The following is a 19,486-nucleotide window of genomic DNA, read 5'->3' on the forward strand; positions in this document are numbered from 1 at the left end:
AATTTTGATATGCTCTTCTGATCGGGCAAGCTTCAGGAAACAGTAAACGTAAAAATTTGCATATGCAAACATGATTTTACAAGGTTACTTCGATGGAAATTTCATCAATTTACATACATTCATTCAAATTTTATTGATAAAAAAAATATGTTGCATGGTTTAAGGAATAAGATAACATATTCTACCATTTTTATGGATCAATAAAAAAATCGGCCTATCTGGAAATTTGCCTCATCAGAGAGGAGACTATGCACGAGACACTGCACTATAAAATCGATCTGGACATTTTTTTTTTAATTTTGGGGAACAAAATATACCAGCATATTTTGTAAACTTTCACAAATTATTTTTTCTTAACACTTCTAATTCCACATTTTTAGCTTGGATGCATTAAGAATCTTAATTTTAGATATTAAGATTGCTTGAAAAACAAATAAAAACTCGAAATGTTTTTATGACAAAAAAGCTAATAACACTGTATAAAATTTACAATAAAAAAACTATTATAAAAATGCATTGTGTATGATCATTTTCATCGTCGACAGAATGCAGTTTTTTGTTGAAGGAATAAAGTAACCAAATTTCTAAAGGTTCCAAAAATATGACGAGGCTTTATTAGTAGCAAATCTATTTTTTAATTCATAGATACTGTACTGAGTATTTAATTTATCTCACTTTCTTAACTTTTTGACAACTGACGAACATTTCTATAACTATACAAAAAATATGATTAAAACATACTGCTAATTTTTTCTTGATTTTTTTACGTTGAACTATACGAAAAACCGTCCCCATTTACCCCGGTGTATCAAACATATATTTCTAACATATGACATCAGTCCATTTTTGTTCAAAGTAGTGCAAGATTACAATTTTTGAATGTGTTGCCAAATATCTAACATCTGTTTAATTTTGGAACAAAGTGGCAAGTGTATACGTTATCTTTGCTGGCAGTGATGAGATTAAAATTTTCGCTTCAGTAGTCTCCTTGAAAATTTCTGGCCTCAATATAAACTCCAGTCAAAAATGTCTTTTTGAGAGTTAGCATTGTTTCTTAAGGGTCATTTTGTTATCTGAAAATTCACCGCAGAAGCTTATTCAAGTTAAATAATGACACTCAGATAACTAGTAGTTGACTTTTGGGCTTGCATGAACTCAAAATGGTTCAAAAACTGAATGGTTTAACTTATCGAACCAAAATTTCCTTATCGAGCAGGTTACCTAAGTTTGCCAGATTGCCCGGTTTTGCCCGACTATTTGATATAAAATTTTGGAAGGTTTTGGTCTGGCCTGGATTTCAGGGTTTCGTTCAAAACAGTCCGAATTTTGCCTGGAATTATCCACTTTAGATGCAGGGTGCCTATTTGTGATTGCGCATGGCACCCTTTAGAATAAACAAATTTTTTAATTAATTCATACCACTCAGAAAACTCAAGAATTTGAAGGAATATCGAGGTATAAGTTCTATTTTGTACATCTCTTTTTACGTAACAGCATCTTCTGAAACCATCTTTACTCATTTGAAGATTTCTTTAAGGCTTCACAGCGTCTTGCTGACCTTCAAATTTAGCTGGTTCCACATATGCTGAGATTTCTGCCTTGGTGTTACTTTACAATTTATTTATGTTTTATAGTAGTGATTTTTTGTCGTCATTAAACTTATCTATTATACTTAACAGTGCTGCAAATTTTCTTAAAGCACGAATGATACTGACTGTGATTTTCTATCAGTGTAAAAAGCTTGAACTGAAATGAACGGAGTATAAAAGTCAACAAATATAAAAGCTTCTGATCGGCTCGGTCATCTTCGTGCTTACAGAAAGCTGTGTGAGTATGTCTATCAGTCAGTTGAAAGCTCACTCTTAAACCCGAACTAACCTGTTTCACTCCGACTGCTACGAAAGCGTCTTTCGCTTAGGCGTTTCTGTCACTGACTGCGTTCGATCAGTGACCACAGCTTGAGCATTCAATCAGTGTCAGCGAAAGTTGCTGATAATTTCAGCAAGCATTTGTTTTCGCGATTTTAGCAAATTGTGAATTGGGGTTCGAAAAGAAAACACGACTTTAAATGCGCTAAAACTATACGATTATTTAAAGGGGGGACAGGGATGAACATGAATTTCTTGAGAATTGAATTTATGGCAATTAATAATGATAAAAATATGACAAATGAAGTAAACATATGACGAAAATCTGACAAATATGTCAAAAACATGACAAATGTGGTCTAGAAATTACAAAATTATGACAAAATTTTATAAATATGTTAAAAACATGACAAAATTATAACAATAGTAAGAGTAAAATCTGTCAAATATGACTAAAATTTGACAATCAAATAACAACAATCTAACAATATCACAAAATTATGTCATAAATATGGCTAAAAAATTGACAATATAATTTGACAAATGTGATTAAAAATATGACAAAATCACAAAAATATAGAAAAAATTTTACAATACAATGACAAAATATGACAAAAAATTCAAAATTATGACTAAATTTGACAAGTATGACAAAAATATAACATTATTTTAACAAAAAGATGGCTAATATTCTAGAAACCTTTGTCATAAATAAATGAAAATGATGAAAATAAGACAACATTATGACATAAACCTTAGTATTATGACAAAATTATCACAAAAAATTGCAAAAAAAAAAAAAAAATGCGGTAAAAATGACAACAATCAATTTGTAATATTTAATTACTTTGTCATATTTTCACATAGTTTGACGACATAGTCGTATTTTTGTTCTTTTGATTTGAAATTTTTCAAATATATAAATTTGTCTGATTTTTATCACAATTGTATGACATAATTTTGTCATTTTATTGTCATATTTTCGTCATATTTTTACTACGCATGTCATAGTTTTGTTATATTTGTCATATTTTTGTCAATTGTTAATAACATTTTGCCATAGTTTTGTCATTTTTATCATATTTTGGTTGAAATATTGTCATATTATTAACATATTTGTCATATCTTCATGTTGCGTTAGTAAATATTTTTTCATTGTATTGTATATTTCAGTCATATTTGTCATAATTTGACTCATTACCTCATTACCTCATTTGTCATATTTTTTCATTTCATTGCCTAATTTTTGTCATATTTGAGTCATAATTATGTCATAGTTTTGTCCCAAACATTCTTCCCACACGCTTCCTCGCCAACGTTCGTCTCACCAACCCGAACACTCATTTCTAAACCTTCCCACCCTTTTACACCATTTGTAAAAGACGTCTTTTTTATCAAAATCATTCAAAAATAGCTATCTCAGCAGTAATTATGAAATTTCCACATGTCTAGCGAGTCGAACAATCTTTGTCACCATTCAACTAAAATTAATGATAGTAGAATGGAGCTTTTTTCACTTTCAGCAACGTTCGCTTGAAACTGAAAATGAAGATTGTATAACCTCATGAACCTGCAAATAGCCTGAATGTATACTGAGCACCGATGTTGCCGATTGATGAACGAGTGTGCAGAGAGCTTTCAGGACTGAGCTTTCTGTTCATTCTCGTATGAATCTAGTTGGAATTGAACTGACCGATACACTGCAATAAATTCAATCAAATATTGAAAGCTGACACTGAAAATTTTCAGCACTGATACTTAACATACTCATCAATGATAGGGAAGAATGACTCTAGTTATTACACTCCCTTAAAAAACAACCTCATGCCTTCTTTTTAACTGAAAGCTTTCAATAGGAACCAATAGAAGTTAGAAATATAACTTTCAAGGTTCACTGTTAAACTCGTCAAATTTATCTCCCAATAAATTTCTTTAACCCCTCTCCCAACCATAATTAATTTGCTAGGATGCAGAGGTAACCTCGTTCCTCAATCACAAAATCCCGTTCATCCCTTTCTCCTTTTCCAATCTATCTATTCATTGACTACTAAGACGTGGCCGTCGCCGTTATTGACGTTCAAAGAGAGAGCATCAATTTGGTGCAGTGTGAATGAGCTGTGAATCCCAATGATATCATAATTTGGTTTCGATCAAGTAATGCATACATTTTCTTTAACCATACATTTTGAGTTTTACGGTTTAAGGTAGATGTGAGTAGTTAATACAGCTAAGCTAAGCTGAGTTTTTTTTTATATAACGGTTTTTGGAAGCCCAAAATACGATTTAACTCTGTTCATATGTTCCGATGATAAAAAATATACAACTTATTTTTATTGATTTAAGTGAAAATTTTCCTTGGGTTTGCACCAGTTTGCCTGGATTTTGTCCGGATTACAGTCCCCCCACAATCATGGGTCACACACAATTATTAGTCACCGGTCATTTGAACTGCTGATATCTACTAAACTAAAAGAAATTTTTTCATACTACTATTTTTAGTTTATCGATAATATCATCAAAATGCATTAAAAATATTATGTGTGCGCTTGATAACAGTAAAATCGCTGTTTGAATAGTTTTTGTCATATGTAAATAATTATCTGTTGAACTATCACAAAAATTTCCAATGTTATAAGGTTGACATGTTAAACCGTTAAGCCCCTTATATGCGTATTTGAAAAATTCCAACAAAATAAATAGGTCTCATATAAGCAAAAAGGACGAGTTTACGTTTTCCAAATGAAACTGAGCGAATAAAACGCGAAATTTCAAAATTATTGGCAAAATAAAATTGACCCATAAATGTTACAACATCTACCAAATTTCCCACAATTATGGGTCACTGTTTTGCTAGCAAAGCAAAACATTTCTTGGTTGCTATAGCTCAACCCAAATGCCCCTTGAATTTATGCTATCAAAGAATGCCCCTGAATGTTTTCCTGAAACGCGATGATTTCCATGTTGATATTCGGGTGTTGCCATGGACTTCTATGTGACTAATAATTGTGAGCAATTTGACTAATAATTGTTACGGTCTACAATTTTGACCCATAATTGTGGTTTTGAAAAACGCTGATTGTTTCGATAAATTATGTTATTTTGTAACAAAACTGAAAATAAAAACACATTTGAACTCAAAGAGGAAGCATTTAATGATTGAAATTCATGCAAAGCTTTATTTTTGGTCAACTAACACTCGAATAAACAAGCATTTTGTGTTGAAAGGATACGTTAAGTGACTAATGATTGTGGGGGAACTGTATATGATGAACATTTTGTTAGAAAATGGCCGGTTTTTGCCAGATTTTTTAAAAACAAAATTGTCTGGATTTGCCCGGCGCGGATACATGGGGGATTTTTTTTAACCTTCAGGATACCCCATTGCCTTCCAAGCAGTACCTTGTTATACGCCACGTTCTTCCCAAGTTCTTTAAAATACTCTATAATTTATAGAACTAGAACAGCAAATAATTTACTGTTTAAACATTACTGTGGGACTAGAAAAAAAAAAATTAAGATAATTTTTTCGAAGGCCGCTATATAGAACATGAATGTTATAGGTATGAAGGTGTATTATCTAATTAACTTGATCTCATAAGTCACGATTGTAATGAATTGAACTTAAAGAAAATTTCATCGAGTGACAAAGGGTCATTAATTATGGTCAGAAAAGTTATGTTCGGAAAATTCGTCCCCTGTGTTTATTAGTGTTTCTTCTATCCAGGCAAGAGCAATTTTATGTTGTCTGTGGTAAATTAAAGTTTTCCGGGTTAGTTTCCAACCATTCAAATCAAATAAAAACCCCTTTCTTTCTCATTTGTTTGATGGCAAACATTCTTCGACAAATTTGGACCCTTTCAAATGAATGATCAATGTTCCATTTCCCCTTTTATCGCTGGTCTAGGCGTTGTCCGGTAACCCTAATCAAACTTCACCGGTTCAATTCCCGTGCCAAAGTGACATCTGAACTCCAGCTGCCGGAACCGAATCGAACCGAACCAAGAGGACACAGTCTATTCCATTCAAATAACTTGTTGGATCGAAAACTGTAAATTTTATCACAATCCAACCGACCGCACTATGCTGCCTTCACCGCCTCTCTCTCGCATATCGGTTTGAGATCGTCATCCGGTTGCCTCCCTCTTCTGATCGGAAATGCCCAAAGCCAGATACCTACACTAATGAAATGGACCAACCGACGAAAACCGTTCCAATGACTAGCCTTTGATGGGAAAGATTCTATTAGCATCAGGTACCTACCTCCTTTTTTGGAAATGGAATGGGGATGCTGTCAGGATTTTTTCCCCATTCGGCGAGGAAAGATGGAAACGTTGTAGCACGTCGTCTGTTGTCTCTCCCCGATGGGCTTTTGAAATTCATTCATCCGAGTTTCCACCACCAGGCACCCTCTCAAATGATGCTGATGATGGTGATGGGTGGAGAAAGTGAATTAATTTTCGGCCCGTTTCCCGCTGGTTGGTCCTCGTCGTCGCTTCCTTTTTGGTGGGAAAATGGCCACTGCTGGCCTTAGCTGATGCACTCTTGAAAATTTTAAATATAACATGGCCCTCGGTCGTTCTCATGTAAGCTGATCTGCCACATCCACTTGATATGCAATGAATTTTTTGCACCGCTCGTCATGAAGTTTGCATGCTTGAACAATACATTGAAATGTCCTTGGTGTGAGAAGTTACATGCTTCCATAAATCATCAGGGCATGTGAGGAATAAAATATAAATCGTTCCTTAGAGTTGTGAGCAAGGTTGCCAAAATCACAGAAAATTCTTTAATTTCACAGAATTTTGAACACATTTTCATCACAGAATCTGTGTCACAGAAGAAAAAAAACACAGATTTCACAGATTTTTTGAGTTTTGAATGGATTTTCAAAATTATGTTTTTTTGGCCATTATTAAAATTTAGATTTTTTACTTTGAATATAAAGATTATGATAAAATGGTAATTTTTACTAATTTAAACCATCTTGAATGTCAAAAACACCCCATTTATCATGAATTTTCAATGAAATTTAAGGAAATAGCATCACAGAAAATCATCACAGAATCTTTGGTTAAAATCACAGGAATTCAGTATTTTTCGGCAACCTTGGTTGTGAGTCCGACGATAGGAAAACAAATTTGTTCAAAACTCAAAATTCAAAAGACAATTTTAAAAAAGTTGTCTTAACATTTCACTAAGCAGATCACATTTCAAAAATATTAAGATAATATTTAAATATAATCAGTAATCATTATATTTTGATATAATCCGTAACTCTCTTAGCAAGACCATCTGTGATCTAGAAAGCCGGTTTTGACCCAAATTCCTACCAAAGCAACCGCATCCGTGGACCATTATACCAGTTTCAATTCTACTTTTTTAAAACTGGTATACGGATTTTTTAAAACTGATCAGATTTGGATCAAATTCGCCGGAATTTTAAACCGTTTGATCGAAAACGAGTGGGGTTGCCAGTTTTTCACTGGATTGGATCTAATTTCGTTGGTCGAATGCTCAAATAAATAAAACCCAAGAATAGACAACGGATACACTATGCTCTAACTCAACAAAAGTTGTTTGGTTAAATGAGGCCCAGGAAATTAAAAACTACAGCTGTTTTTGTTTGGAGGACTGATGAGTGTTGATTTTTTTTTTAATTAACAAAACATGAATAAATTGAAGTTCAAAAAATTCAACCGATAGTGTTTTTTTTTTATTTTGAGACTCTTCTCCTTTCTTTTAAAAATGAATCTCTTCGTTTAGAATGTTTTGCTTCATTTGCTCAAAGATCTGTGTTTAGCTCAAACAGTTGTATTTTCCTATCACAATTTTTAATCAAATTCATCTTATCGGTAGAGACATCTTATGATCATAACAAAAGTTCTGAAAGGTTTGAAAGGGTATTTTATCACAGTCAAATGGCTTTAGATTAACAACTGTATAGATTTGCTTCTCATGATTTAAAAAAAACGGGATACAAAGATGATTGGAAAATTTGTATCATTCTGTTGTGATCTCTACTATGCAAAAGTAAGATCTAATGAAGACCGTAAAATGATGTGAAATATTGACCACATGATAATTTCAATAAAAAATTGTAGTAAAAATCCATGGCACTGGAAAATTTGGGAGTTTTTACTCTTCATCAATTAAAATAACGCTTTTTTTCAAAACGCTGTTTTTCTTCTAAAAGAATGTTATTTCAAAAGGACCAACTCAAGGCAGGGCCGTGAAAGAACCAGTTTATGGGGGGGGGGCTTAGTTTTTTGACAAATTTTTCTCATATCAGTTTTGCTTGAAAAAGTCATACAAGAGTGTAAAAATGTGAAGGTTCTGTATAAATATTCAGCGTTGAGTAATTTTACTATAATTTTAAAGTTTTTATTTTAAATTCTAACTTTCAAAAGTAAGTCCTAGAAATGCAAATTGTATTTATAGATTGAATTAAAAATAATGAATTATCAACGTTTCAATTTAGAGAAGAACTTTTTTGTACCTACTTAAACAAGCAATTAATACCAAACCTAATTTCTTTCATCCACAAATTATTTAGAAACAAAATTAAGTAAGAGATTATGTTTGCGGTTCAAATGTCATTTATTTTCTACTCTTGTTTCCTCAATAAAAATTTAAAATTTAAAATAAAAACTTTAACTTTTGACTGAGCTGTTCTGAATAATTTATTCAGTCTGTAAAGCTTCAATCGACTAAGATGCTGTATGTCTTTAGCTTGCAATATAAAAACCAATATAATATTGTAGCTCAGTTTTCGCTTGAAGATAAATTTTAAAAAATTTACCAATTTCTTCAATTTATTCAAAATTCAAATGAATATTTTTCAAAGAACGAAATCTTTAAAATAAATCCAAATTTTATTTTAAATTTGTGGTTTCTGTTGGTTTGTGTTTTCAAACTGACTCTGATAAAATATTTGATTTAAATTTTGAATCTAGAATTAATACTATAGAACTGAGATCTCCTGCAATTTGAAATCATAATGAAATTCTAAAATTCGATACGTTTATTTTGATTATTAAACTTAACTTCGAGCTAAACCTGAATATGAATTGAACCTGAATTTGATTCCAGATCAAAATCCTGCCTTATGAATCTAAATTCAAAATCTAAATCTGACTACGATTTTTTTTATCTAAAATCCAGATAATAATCTCGTTTAATTATGAACCATCAATTGAAATTTGTACCAAAAACCTCAACCAGAAATCTCTCCTTTTTTCGCCTTTTTATGTAAATTCTTTCTTCTGTTATTTATTTGAAATTCAAATTCTATATCTTTATTTAAATTGTGAATAATGCATTGGATCTTGTTTCAAATTTTTCAATTTTGGATTACCATTATGAAACTTTCTTAAGTTAAAATTCTGCAAAAGAATTAAAAGTTGAAATGTTGTAATTGTTATATTTTTTTTACACTCCGAAAGGATGAGTTTCGAATATGGGAAAAACATCTTGTTGATGTTTCAAATGTAAAACCAAGATTCGGATCAGTTTTCTTTTCCCAATGATGATCCAAACTGGATTCTAATATAAAAAAAACTGAATAAAGAAACCGAAATCGCATAAAAAACATTCAATTTTAATATTATTTAGCAATCTTGGATCCAAAAAAAATCCACAATTATTCCGACCTTAGCGTACCAGATATTTTTCTGCTTCTGGCTGTGCAATTTCGAATTATTCTCCCAAATATTCACCAATATTTCAGTTATTTACAAAAAAAATCATGAAGAAAAACATTTAAAACACTGTTTATTATATGAAATCTCATCAGTCAAATTTAAATTATATTTAAAGATTCTAAAGTTCATGAAAAATTTGATTAAATTTGCTTAAAAAATGTTAATGCGTAAAACGTTATTATATTTTAATTGAATCAATTCAAATTTTCGTTTGGTTTTGCAAATAAAATGAACAAAACCGGCCAACATCTGGGCAATCTGGCAATCTAAGTCTTATCTTATTCAAGACTCAATTTTAATCAACATGTGAGGAATTAAAAATAAACAGAAGTAAAATTGCGGACCTGAAATTAGATTTCGAGGTTTTGGATTGAGTTCTGAGTCGAGATTACTATCCTTGAAAAATGTTAGTCGTTTATCAAAATTTGATAAGTAGTTAAAATTTTATTTTTTTCATTTGGAGAAAGACATTTTGCTTGGCTTTTTCACTTCAGAGATTTCGGTCGAAATCCTCGGATTCAACATGGAACTTGTAGCAAAATATAATCCCAGATAACATGAAGTGTTCTGAAGTATTAACAATGGAATAAAACTAAAAATTTCTATAAAAGCCTTGAATGTTAGTAAATCTCATCCAAAGTCCAAATCAAAAGTCATCCAAAATGGTGGTTAATAAAGCAAAAACCTTAACCAATTCAAAAATTTGGCTTTTTCGAAGACATTTCTTAATAAATAAAAAAAAAACTTATAAAAAAATTCAGTTTTCAAGGGGGGGGGGGGGGGGGGATTTTCAAGGGATTTGTAGGGATTAAAAAGGGATTTATAAAGGGATATCAGGAAATTTTTTTCCTGTTACATTTTTGCTTGAATAATGTATACATAAAAATTGTAAAAAAAAGTGTATACTAAAAATATCTCATTATTCAGGTTAAAATTCTTTAATATAAATAGTTATTCATTTAAAATCATTGCTTTCGAAAATAAGTCCTTAAAGTGTTCAGTTCTTTTGAAGCTTGAAAAAAATAAATGAAGGCTTCATTTGAAAGAAAAACTTGTTTGGGTTAAAAATTAGATTTATTTCTAACTCTTGCAAACTCGATACATTCAGATCTAAGTTTATATTTATTTTTTCTTTGAAGTATCTACAACAAAAAAATAATCAACAACAAACCAATGAAATATATTTTTAGCTAAATATTCCGTGAACATGAAAATTAAGATCAAGCTATTATATCAAAAAATAATCATTAATAATTATTTTCATTATTAAAAACCTGAAAAAAAATTTTAAATTCAAATTAAAAACAATAAAATTTAGGAAATGAGTTCGGATCTTATTTTCTAATAGTAATTTTCACCTGTTTTTGTTTTGTTTTGGGCAATTTTTAGGCACAAAATCAAAATTTAACATATTTAACCTGATTAAAAATTTTGATTTTTTTATATTTGAAATCAATTTCTGAATCTTAATTTCAAACAAAAATTCTCAATAATTATGAACCCTTAATGGCATTTTTTAACAGAATCCTTGTTGGGAAATATTTTGTTTAAATTTAAAATTTTTGATTTTCTTTATGAACTCTATATTCAATTATTAATTCGCAATTCATCTAGTGAATCAGAAATAAAGTTCCGAATGGTGAAACTCTAATATTTCAATTCTGAATCACCATTTTAGAACTTTTTCTTTTTAAACCAAGATTGGAATCAGCATTTATTGTACCAATGATAAACCAAACTGGAAATTGAGAATAATAAACTGAATACAGATAGCACAATCCGGTCACTGGCAACAAACTTTGATTTTTATATAAAAAAATATCGAACCTGAACATTGAAAACGATTCAAACTTAAGCTCACCAAATGTAATCTGTACTAACCCGGGCAGGGCAAATCCTAGCAATTTTATCCAAAAACCTTGCAGAATCCGGGCATTCGATTTCAAAGTTCACAACCCAAAGTTAACAATACCAAGGCAAATTTGGGAATTCTTCAATTCAAATTAAAAAGAAATAAACTCAAAAAAAAAAAAAAAATTATCGAAACACACCAGTCAGTTTATTTGCATAAGCTTTGCTCTAATAATTGTTTTGGACGCAAAGTAAATTAATTGTTATTATTCTTTGATTTTGCAAATAAAGTGAAAACAATCGGGTAAAATTCAAGCACCCTTAGTAAGTCTAATTTTATTGAAAATTCGATATTGGATACTAAGGACTGTTCCCAAAATTCATGCATCAAGTTCTTTTGTGAATAACTTCTGATAACGTTTTTCGAGTACAGTCTTTAAATGACTATCAACAAATGAGAAAGTTTTGAAAAACTGTAGTAGAATTGTGAACTTGGGATAAGATTTTGAAGTTTTGACCTAAGTTCTGAGTCGAGATTGTAACTCTTGATTCATTTTAGTCGTTCATCAAATAAAAATAAGAATTTAAAATATTGAGTTTTGAGAAGAATATTTTGCTTGACATTTAAACCGATGGACATGGTATTTGATGTGTTGTCCTTTTCAAGACCTGGAATTGTCTCTATAATACATTCGAACCTTTCCAAATCCCAAAAGAGGGGCTCCCAAACAAGATAAATAACGAATACAAATATATAAAGAACGCATATCAAGACTTTATTCTTAAACTTTTCAAAGCTTGATTGAATAGATTCATTTCGGGATGCTCGAAAAACTGGGAATAATCGCAATTTCTCTATTTTGGCTCAGGTAGTTGTACAGTGGAATGGGTCGTTTTGCAATTTTTTTCGAATTTTAAAATCCCTGTAGTCCAGAACATTTCTTTTTTAGTCAAAACGATCGACAGATTTTTTTTTTAATTTAAAAAATGGGATCTAGATATCCAGGTTTTGATTTAAAATTTTATATGAAAAAAAATTCCAAGATTTTTCTAGATAATGTGACTTTTTGTTGGTTTTTCTTGTGAAAAAAACAGCTCTATCTAATTTAATTCAATTTTTTTCCTAAAAGTATTTCCGCTGACTCAAATTTTTTCATGCTAATGATAAAAAAATGAGCATCATTCCACCTGACCATTTCAATGCTCTGAAATCAAGAACTTTCTTTTTAAAATAATATTTCTGAAAAATTGGACGGAAAATCTGTTAGTGTCGCTAGTTTCTTTTTGTGAATAAAAAACGATTTTCACGATATTCTTACGTTTCCTACCTCTTGGTGTCTTCGATATACAAACTTTTTTCATACCGAATTTCAAATCAAAATTTGGTAACCTGAATTTTATCTATAAAAACCGTCGATTGTTTTGACAAAAAAAAATTTCTTGACTACAATACTTTTGAAACTTGAAGAAGTTGCAAAACAACACACCCCATAGTATAGCAATCAAAGTATGATCAGTTTAGCAAGGAACCAAATACACAACCATTGTTTGAACAGCAACATATTTTCGAATAGCGAATATTATTTTTATCATGAAGTTTTACTCTAGTATAACACAACGGATGAAGAAACATTGCTTTATTTTGAATATAAAAAGCCTTCAGGAACCATTTCCGACCATCATGAAGTCTTGAGCTTTCGTTCCTCAAAAGTGGTCCACTGCTTTCAGTTGGGTTCCAAATAATCGAGTTTGACTGAATATATAAAAAGTTGGATACTGTTGGCTTTGTAACTTCATTAGTGAGGGATCCAATTCTGCACCTGCCTAGAAGTTTGGGATGTGAAAGTTTGGACTCATTATAGTGGGGTCTCACCCATCATTGAGGTGATTCCAAATTAGAATCTCGATTTTTTAAGATGTCTTCCAGACCGCATTAACCGGATTAAAAGCTTTGCGCTTAAGAAGATTAAACCTTCCAATGTTATTCAATTATCTCAACCATTTCGAAGTTGGTCCAACAGATGGAAAACTATGCAAATTCCTTCGATGGTCCCCTCTTCGTATTAGATCAATTTGCACACTAAACCCTGTAGAGTATTTAAGTATATTCGAAATCAATTTCAATGGAGATTTTTCTCCTCTTTCCTCTGCTTCCATTTAATTTCAGGTCATTGTGGGCATGGGAGTCCTTGCGAACAACTGTGCTACGAATTGCACGATGGCATGTACGAATGTGACTGTGCGGATGGATTCGAATTGAACAAAAATGGCTACAGCTGTCAAGGTGAGAAATTTATTTCCGGCCCTGTGTGGTTTCATATTCCCATTTAACGAGGAAAGTGGTGGTCTTTTTTTTTGCTGATGAGTCAAGGGGTAAAATTGCACTATAATTTCCAAGGGGAAAATGATTAACGGCCCAGGACATGTATCAAGTATTAAACTCTTGTTAATATATCTGAGCCTTAATTTGGAATTCGTCTCGTTTGAATTTGTTTATTTCACGTGTGCAAACATAAGAAGGGAAAATTAAGCTTTTGTTTTCAATCTTTTCTGACAATTTCCCCTAACGACCAAACCGGAAATGCAACTTTTCACTTCATGATTAGACCGGATTCTTTGTACATGAAACCCAGTATGTTTCTTTCCAACATTCTCCTTAAAACAGAGCTTCAATTTTTGGTTCCCATCATTCCGGTGACCCATTTGAATGTGAAATGTTTATGTTTGCAAGACTGTGTGGAATAGAAATCATTTGATGTGTTTTGATATGGTTACAAAAGCGGAAAACGATACCTACCCACCGTGCTTCTTTTTTGGAGCGAAAGCGAAATGTGGCGTAGAGGATGTTTCAGTTCCGGGAACGAAGGTATATGGTTTTTTTTTTCGTTTATTCTCATTTTCCCGGTTTGCATTGTAGTGGTTTCCAGACTGAGAGGAAAAAGGCTGTTTTCCTTTTTTTTTTTTTCTTATCGCCGCTGTTGTTGTTGATGTTCACTGACCTTTTCGCTGATTGTTGTGCAGCACTTCGTGTATGTACTATGTGGGAAGAACCTCCAACTATGGAGTAGCAGTGTGGTTTTGTGATTACAAATTTAAATGCGAAAGTTTCCTTTCATTTTGGTTCAATGGTGGTTTAAGTTTTTGTTTTGTTTCGCTTTTAAGCGCAATGTTGTGGTAACATGGAAGAGTATGTTAGGGTTGACCAGACTTGGTGGCCGACTTTATAGGTTACCATGCAGTACATGTTAAGAAAATAAAATGGGTATGCTTAACCTTAGGTTAACTTGAAATTGATTCTTCAATTTTCAAAATTTCAGGTTTTTATTTATTTATTACAGTGAAAAGTAATATATATTTAAATTGAAATTATGAAGTTCACAGTATGACCCATTAAAAATGTGAAAATCTGTCATCGAGGTTCAAAAACACTTTTCTTAATATTAGCATGATTTAAAAACGATTTTTTTTATTTAGGCCTGTAGATAAACATATTAAAGGGCGAACACATAATTATTGCAAAACATTTATCAGGGCATAACTTTTCAACAATAGGGTAAAAATCAACCAAATTTTGCACACTTTCTCATTGATGTGAATTGTTTACATGCTGTCAAACTCGAAGTCGTGTTTTTCGATTCAACGAAAATGGAGGGAGATGAACCAACGCGAGTCGAGAGAACAATTTCTTCCCAAACACTTGGAACTTCCTGACCTGTCGCACCGGCAGTTGAGAAAATGTTGAACTTTCATATTTCAACCGTCTCCAGAGTGTTGAAGCGGTTCCAGGAGTGGTTGACGTTGGGACATGGCAAAGGAGCTGGAAGAAATCCGGGACCGGAGAACAAAAAGACGGAAAGAAAAGGTGAAGCTGATGATTAAAGCAAATCCCATCGACTCAAGCCGTGATTTGGTTAAGAAAATCGGCATGTCGCAGAGCTACGTCCAGAGTGCAAAGAAGAGAGCTGGACTACATACATAAACACAAGGTACTGAGCTTCCCAAACCGCGATGAGCGGCAACAATCGACGGCTAAAAATCGGGCACGGGAGCTCTTTGAAAAGATGCTGACAAAATCTGGCTGCTGTGTTATGGACGACGAAAAATATATAAAAGCCGATTCTAAGCAAATTCCGGGGTTGGAGTTTTTCGTCGGTAAGAGCAAGTTCGATGTGGACGACAAATTTAAGAAGAAGAAAAGTTCGTTTGGCAGGTTATCTGCTCTTGCGGACTGAGGAGTGAGCCTTTCGTGACAAAGGGCACAGGACAAGATCTATAAATCTGAGTTCCTCGAGAAGCGCCTTTTGCCGTTCTTGCAGCAGCACGATGAAGCTCATGCCACTGTTTTTAAAGTGTCCTGGAGTGGTATGAGACCATTTTGTTCCGAAGGTCATGAACCCGCCAAACTGTCCGGAGCTGCGCCCGGTGGAGCAGTACTGGGCAATAATGATGCGGGAACTTGATGCAGGAGAAACTGGTACATGATGACACTGTAAAGACTTTGATGGAGGGCATCAAGCAAAAATGCGTTCAATTCTACACTCAAGGCTCAATCAATCAACTTTTCTTTTGATTTTTGATATAAATATATGTATCAAACTACCCTAAAATTTTGGTTTGATTCCTATCATTATAAGAAAATTGGCATGACATTTTCGGTGTCACAATAATTTCGTGTTTGCCCTTTATGAAACAATAACTCGATGTGTCTACTCTCGTTCCCAACTACTCTTTTCAGATGAGCATACCTTCACAGTGTTAGCCTCTCTCATAATAGTCCACACCTCAGATATGGAAGCCTCCAGAGAATCGACCCTTGGGTGAGAAGATCCACAGGCCTTCGCTTGAACATACGCCCATACCAAATAGTCAATAGGGTTCAAATCCGGACTGCTGGGAGTTCAAAGATCCTTCGGTTAAAACTTCATATTCTCCTCCAGCCAGGTTTGGATCCATTTCGAGGCATGGTATGGGCTCCATCTTGTTGGAAAACTACATTCTCGGGTTCACCGAAGTTTTGTCGAATCACCTTATTCTTCAATCCCTGTGGACATCAGAATGAACTTTTACTCCAGTTTTTATAAAAAAAAACAGAAGGCATGATCAATTCATTAGAAGAAACCGCTCCAAATACCAGTAAGATGGTTTGTAGAAAGCTTGACTTACATTCAAAGAGAAGATTTGAAGAACCTATTAGCTGAATGAAACAATGATTTCAAATAAATCAAAGAATTCCTTTGAATACAGCTAGTGAAATACTGGTATTTTAGTTTTTCATATACCTTGGCTAAATTTGAAGGAATTCATCGACTACTTTGAAAATAAAGTAAACTTGAATTTAACATTTCAGCCTAGAGATTGATATTACTGGTTTCCGTTCTAGTTACGTCTTGACCAATTTTACTACTTTTACAATGCATGCAGGTCGTGGCCTTCCACTTTTCGGCTTCTATTGACTTGGAAAGAACGTTTTACGCGGTAAACAGTCGCTAGATGGTATCCTACAGCCTCCGCCATTTTCTTGGGAGATTTTTGTGCAAGAAGCAAACTGGTCAAACGTACCCAGCAAACAAAGAATAGCATTACAAATGATATTTCAAGTCCTTTATAATATGATTGCGAATCGCAATCATTACCAAATATGTAAACGATCGTAAAAATAGTTACTTCAAGTCGGTATAAATCGGATATGATGAAAAGTCCGCATGTTTGCAAATTCGCTCTCCCACGCTGGATTCAAGTGAGAAAACAACTTGGTTGTTCTCTCTCCGATAAGCAGTGCAACCAGATGGTTCATTTAGAAAATTTGTCCAATAAGAGAAGCAGAAAATATTTTCACTGGCAACGGTTTGCATGCATTGAGAGTAAAAAATAAGCTCTCTTGAGCTTTCAAGATGTGCGAATAAGGTGTTAAATATCGGCCAATTCGTATAATTCTTATCGCTTAAGCCAGAAGTAAAAAATATGTTTGTATATTGCCTCCACTTTGGTAGGTAAATACTGTTTTTAAGAGTATTGTGCGATGAGTCTATAATGTTTACGAAGCTTATAACAAAGTTAATTTTAAAATATACATACAAAAATGTTTGCTTTGTATAATTTTCAAATCTGTTAATCTGATAATTAAAAAACATATTATACATACTAGTCATTCCATACCAAGTAACCATGAAAATGCATCGACCCTCTTCAATTTGGCCATTACATAGAAGAACGACTTCTTGTTACACAAATAAGATGAATCAAAAGTTCAGGGGGAATCGAATCACTCTCCTTTGAATGTGAGTCCCCCATTCTTAAAAATGTTACCCATTTATTTTCCAAAATCAGCATTTATATTTTGTGAATATTTCACAAGCCGTAGTAGCTATAGATGATGTAAGACCCTTGTTTTAAAAATTAAATTTTCGTCAATTGAATGTCTTTGATTGGACTTGTTTCGTTCCGCGCCTAGCTAAGAACATATCGTCAAGTTGTACAGTATCACATGACAAAAAAAACGGCAGAATATCAGTGAAAAAACTAGAGATGTACCGAATATTCGGTTGGCCGAATATTCGGCGCCGAATACCGCCAAAAACCGTTAAGCCGAATATTCGGCTCACCGAATAGTTGAGTTAAGTATTCGGCCGAATAGGCCGAATAGGCCGAATATCTACTACAGACCTGAAAATTTTTTTCAAATGATTTTGGATAATTCATAAAATATTCAAAAGTAATGTTGTAAAAGGTACACAATCATTAAAAACTTATGGTTTCAGCAAAACATCTAAGGTGTATCCGCGTATCTTTCACTGCAGATCGTACTGCTGACAAGTATCGCTTTATATTTTGATTAAAGCTTATTCCAGATTTTCTGGATATATTCAGGCTTGACCACAAATCCAGTACAGATTCCAGATAAGTCAAATCTGGCCGGGATGTCCAGAAAACTTTCCGAATTTTTTCCTGAAGTCCTGAATGCCCGTGGAGATACGTGTGGTTGAAAGTATGGTATGCTTAAGGTTAAAAAGAGCCTTTCAACAACTATTTTGAAGATATATTGCTCAAATTCGACCTTCATCTAATTCAATATCAAAGAAGCAAATTCAAATAGCTTAGCACCTGTTTCGACATGTTTTGTCCCAGATTTCACAGAAACGTGGGGATAAACGATCACTATTCATCTTATGACTTTTACAAAAATACCCCTATATCATCCGATAACATCATCCGGTTGAAAATAATCGACTAAAACATGAGGACATTAGTATGGAAGAAACATAAAGCATTGAAATAATCACTAAAGTTTTTTTTCATTAAAAACTCAATAGAATATTCGACCGAATATTCGGCCAAATATTCGTTTGGCCGAATAGTTGAAAAGGTCAATATTCGGTATTCGGCTGTTCGCCGAATACCACTATTCGGTACATCTCTAGAGAAAACTCTTTACTTGAAACCCATAGAAAAGGTTGCAGAAATCCGAAGCCTAATAAGCAAATCTCTGTTCGCTGAAAAGTGTACTGACCAAAGATGAATTGATTGAAGAAGCACTACTAGTATAAAGACTGAAGCTCCCGTGCAAAATGATGCTCCACTACATTCAAGCGAAACACGAAAACCTTTTATGGGATTTTCATCCTATTGGATAGTTCATCCCAGAAACAAGAAAATAAAAAAAAAAACAATGTGCCGTAGGGAAAGGAGGATCCAATTATCAATACCATTTTTATATCGTCTTGCCAATTCTACATCTTCTTAACCAGTGTACTACTTGAGCCGCATGGAGACATCCACACGCACAGGGCTCAGTTGACCGGCTGCCTGGTATTGGCAGAGACCTAATATACGGCTCAAAATCTATCGATGAGTTTTGATGAAAAATTTTTTTGTTTTCCTTTAATTTTGTTGAGGAATTTTTGAGTTTTGACAAAACTTGCCCGCAAATTTCCTGGATTTATAATCGTCTATCTGAAATCGAATGCCCGAATTTTGCCAGGTTTTTTATTATAACAAAACGCGGAATGTCCAGCCCAGAACTAAAAATGAATGACTGGTTCCCTTCTTCATTTTAAGATTTTTTTTTTT

General features: G+C 33.0%; 1 protein-coding gene across 2 annotated transcripts in view; it reads left to right on the forward strand.

Annotated features, from left to right (window-relative positions):
• The window catches only part of LOC129757038 (pikachurin), an 865,561-nt gene that overhangs the window by 329,356 nt on the left and 516,719 nt on the right, over window positions 1-19,486 (forward strand). The window contains exon 3 of one of the 2 annotated variants that reach the window (XM_055754138.1): window positions 13,587-13,703. The exons of the other annotated variant lie outside the window; for it this stretch is intronic. Coding sequence (XP_055610113.1) covers window positions 13,587-13,703 — 117 coding nt within the window. The remainder of the gene's footprint in view (window positions 1-13,586; window positions 13,704-19,486) is intronic. 2 annotated transcript variants of the gene reach the window in all.

Source organism: Uranotaenia lowii, chromosome 3, assembly GCF_029784155.1.
Source record: "Uranotaenia lowii strain MFRU-FL chromosome 3, ASM2978415v1, whole genome shotgun sequence".
Lineage (NCBI taxonomy): Eukaryota > Metazoa > Arthropoda > Insecta > Diptera > Culicidae > Uranotaenia > Uranotaenia lowii.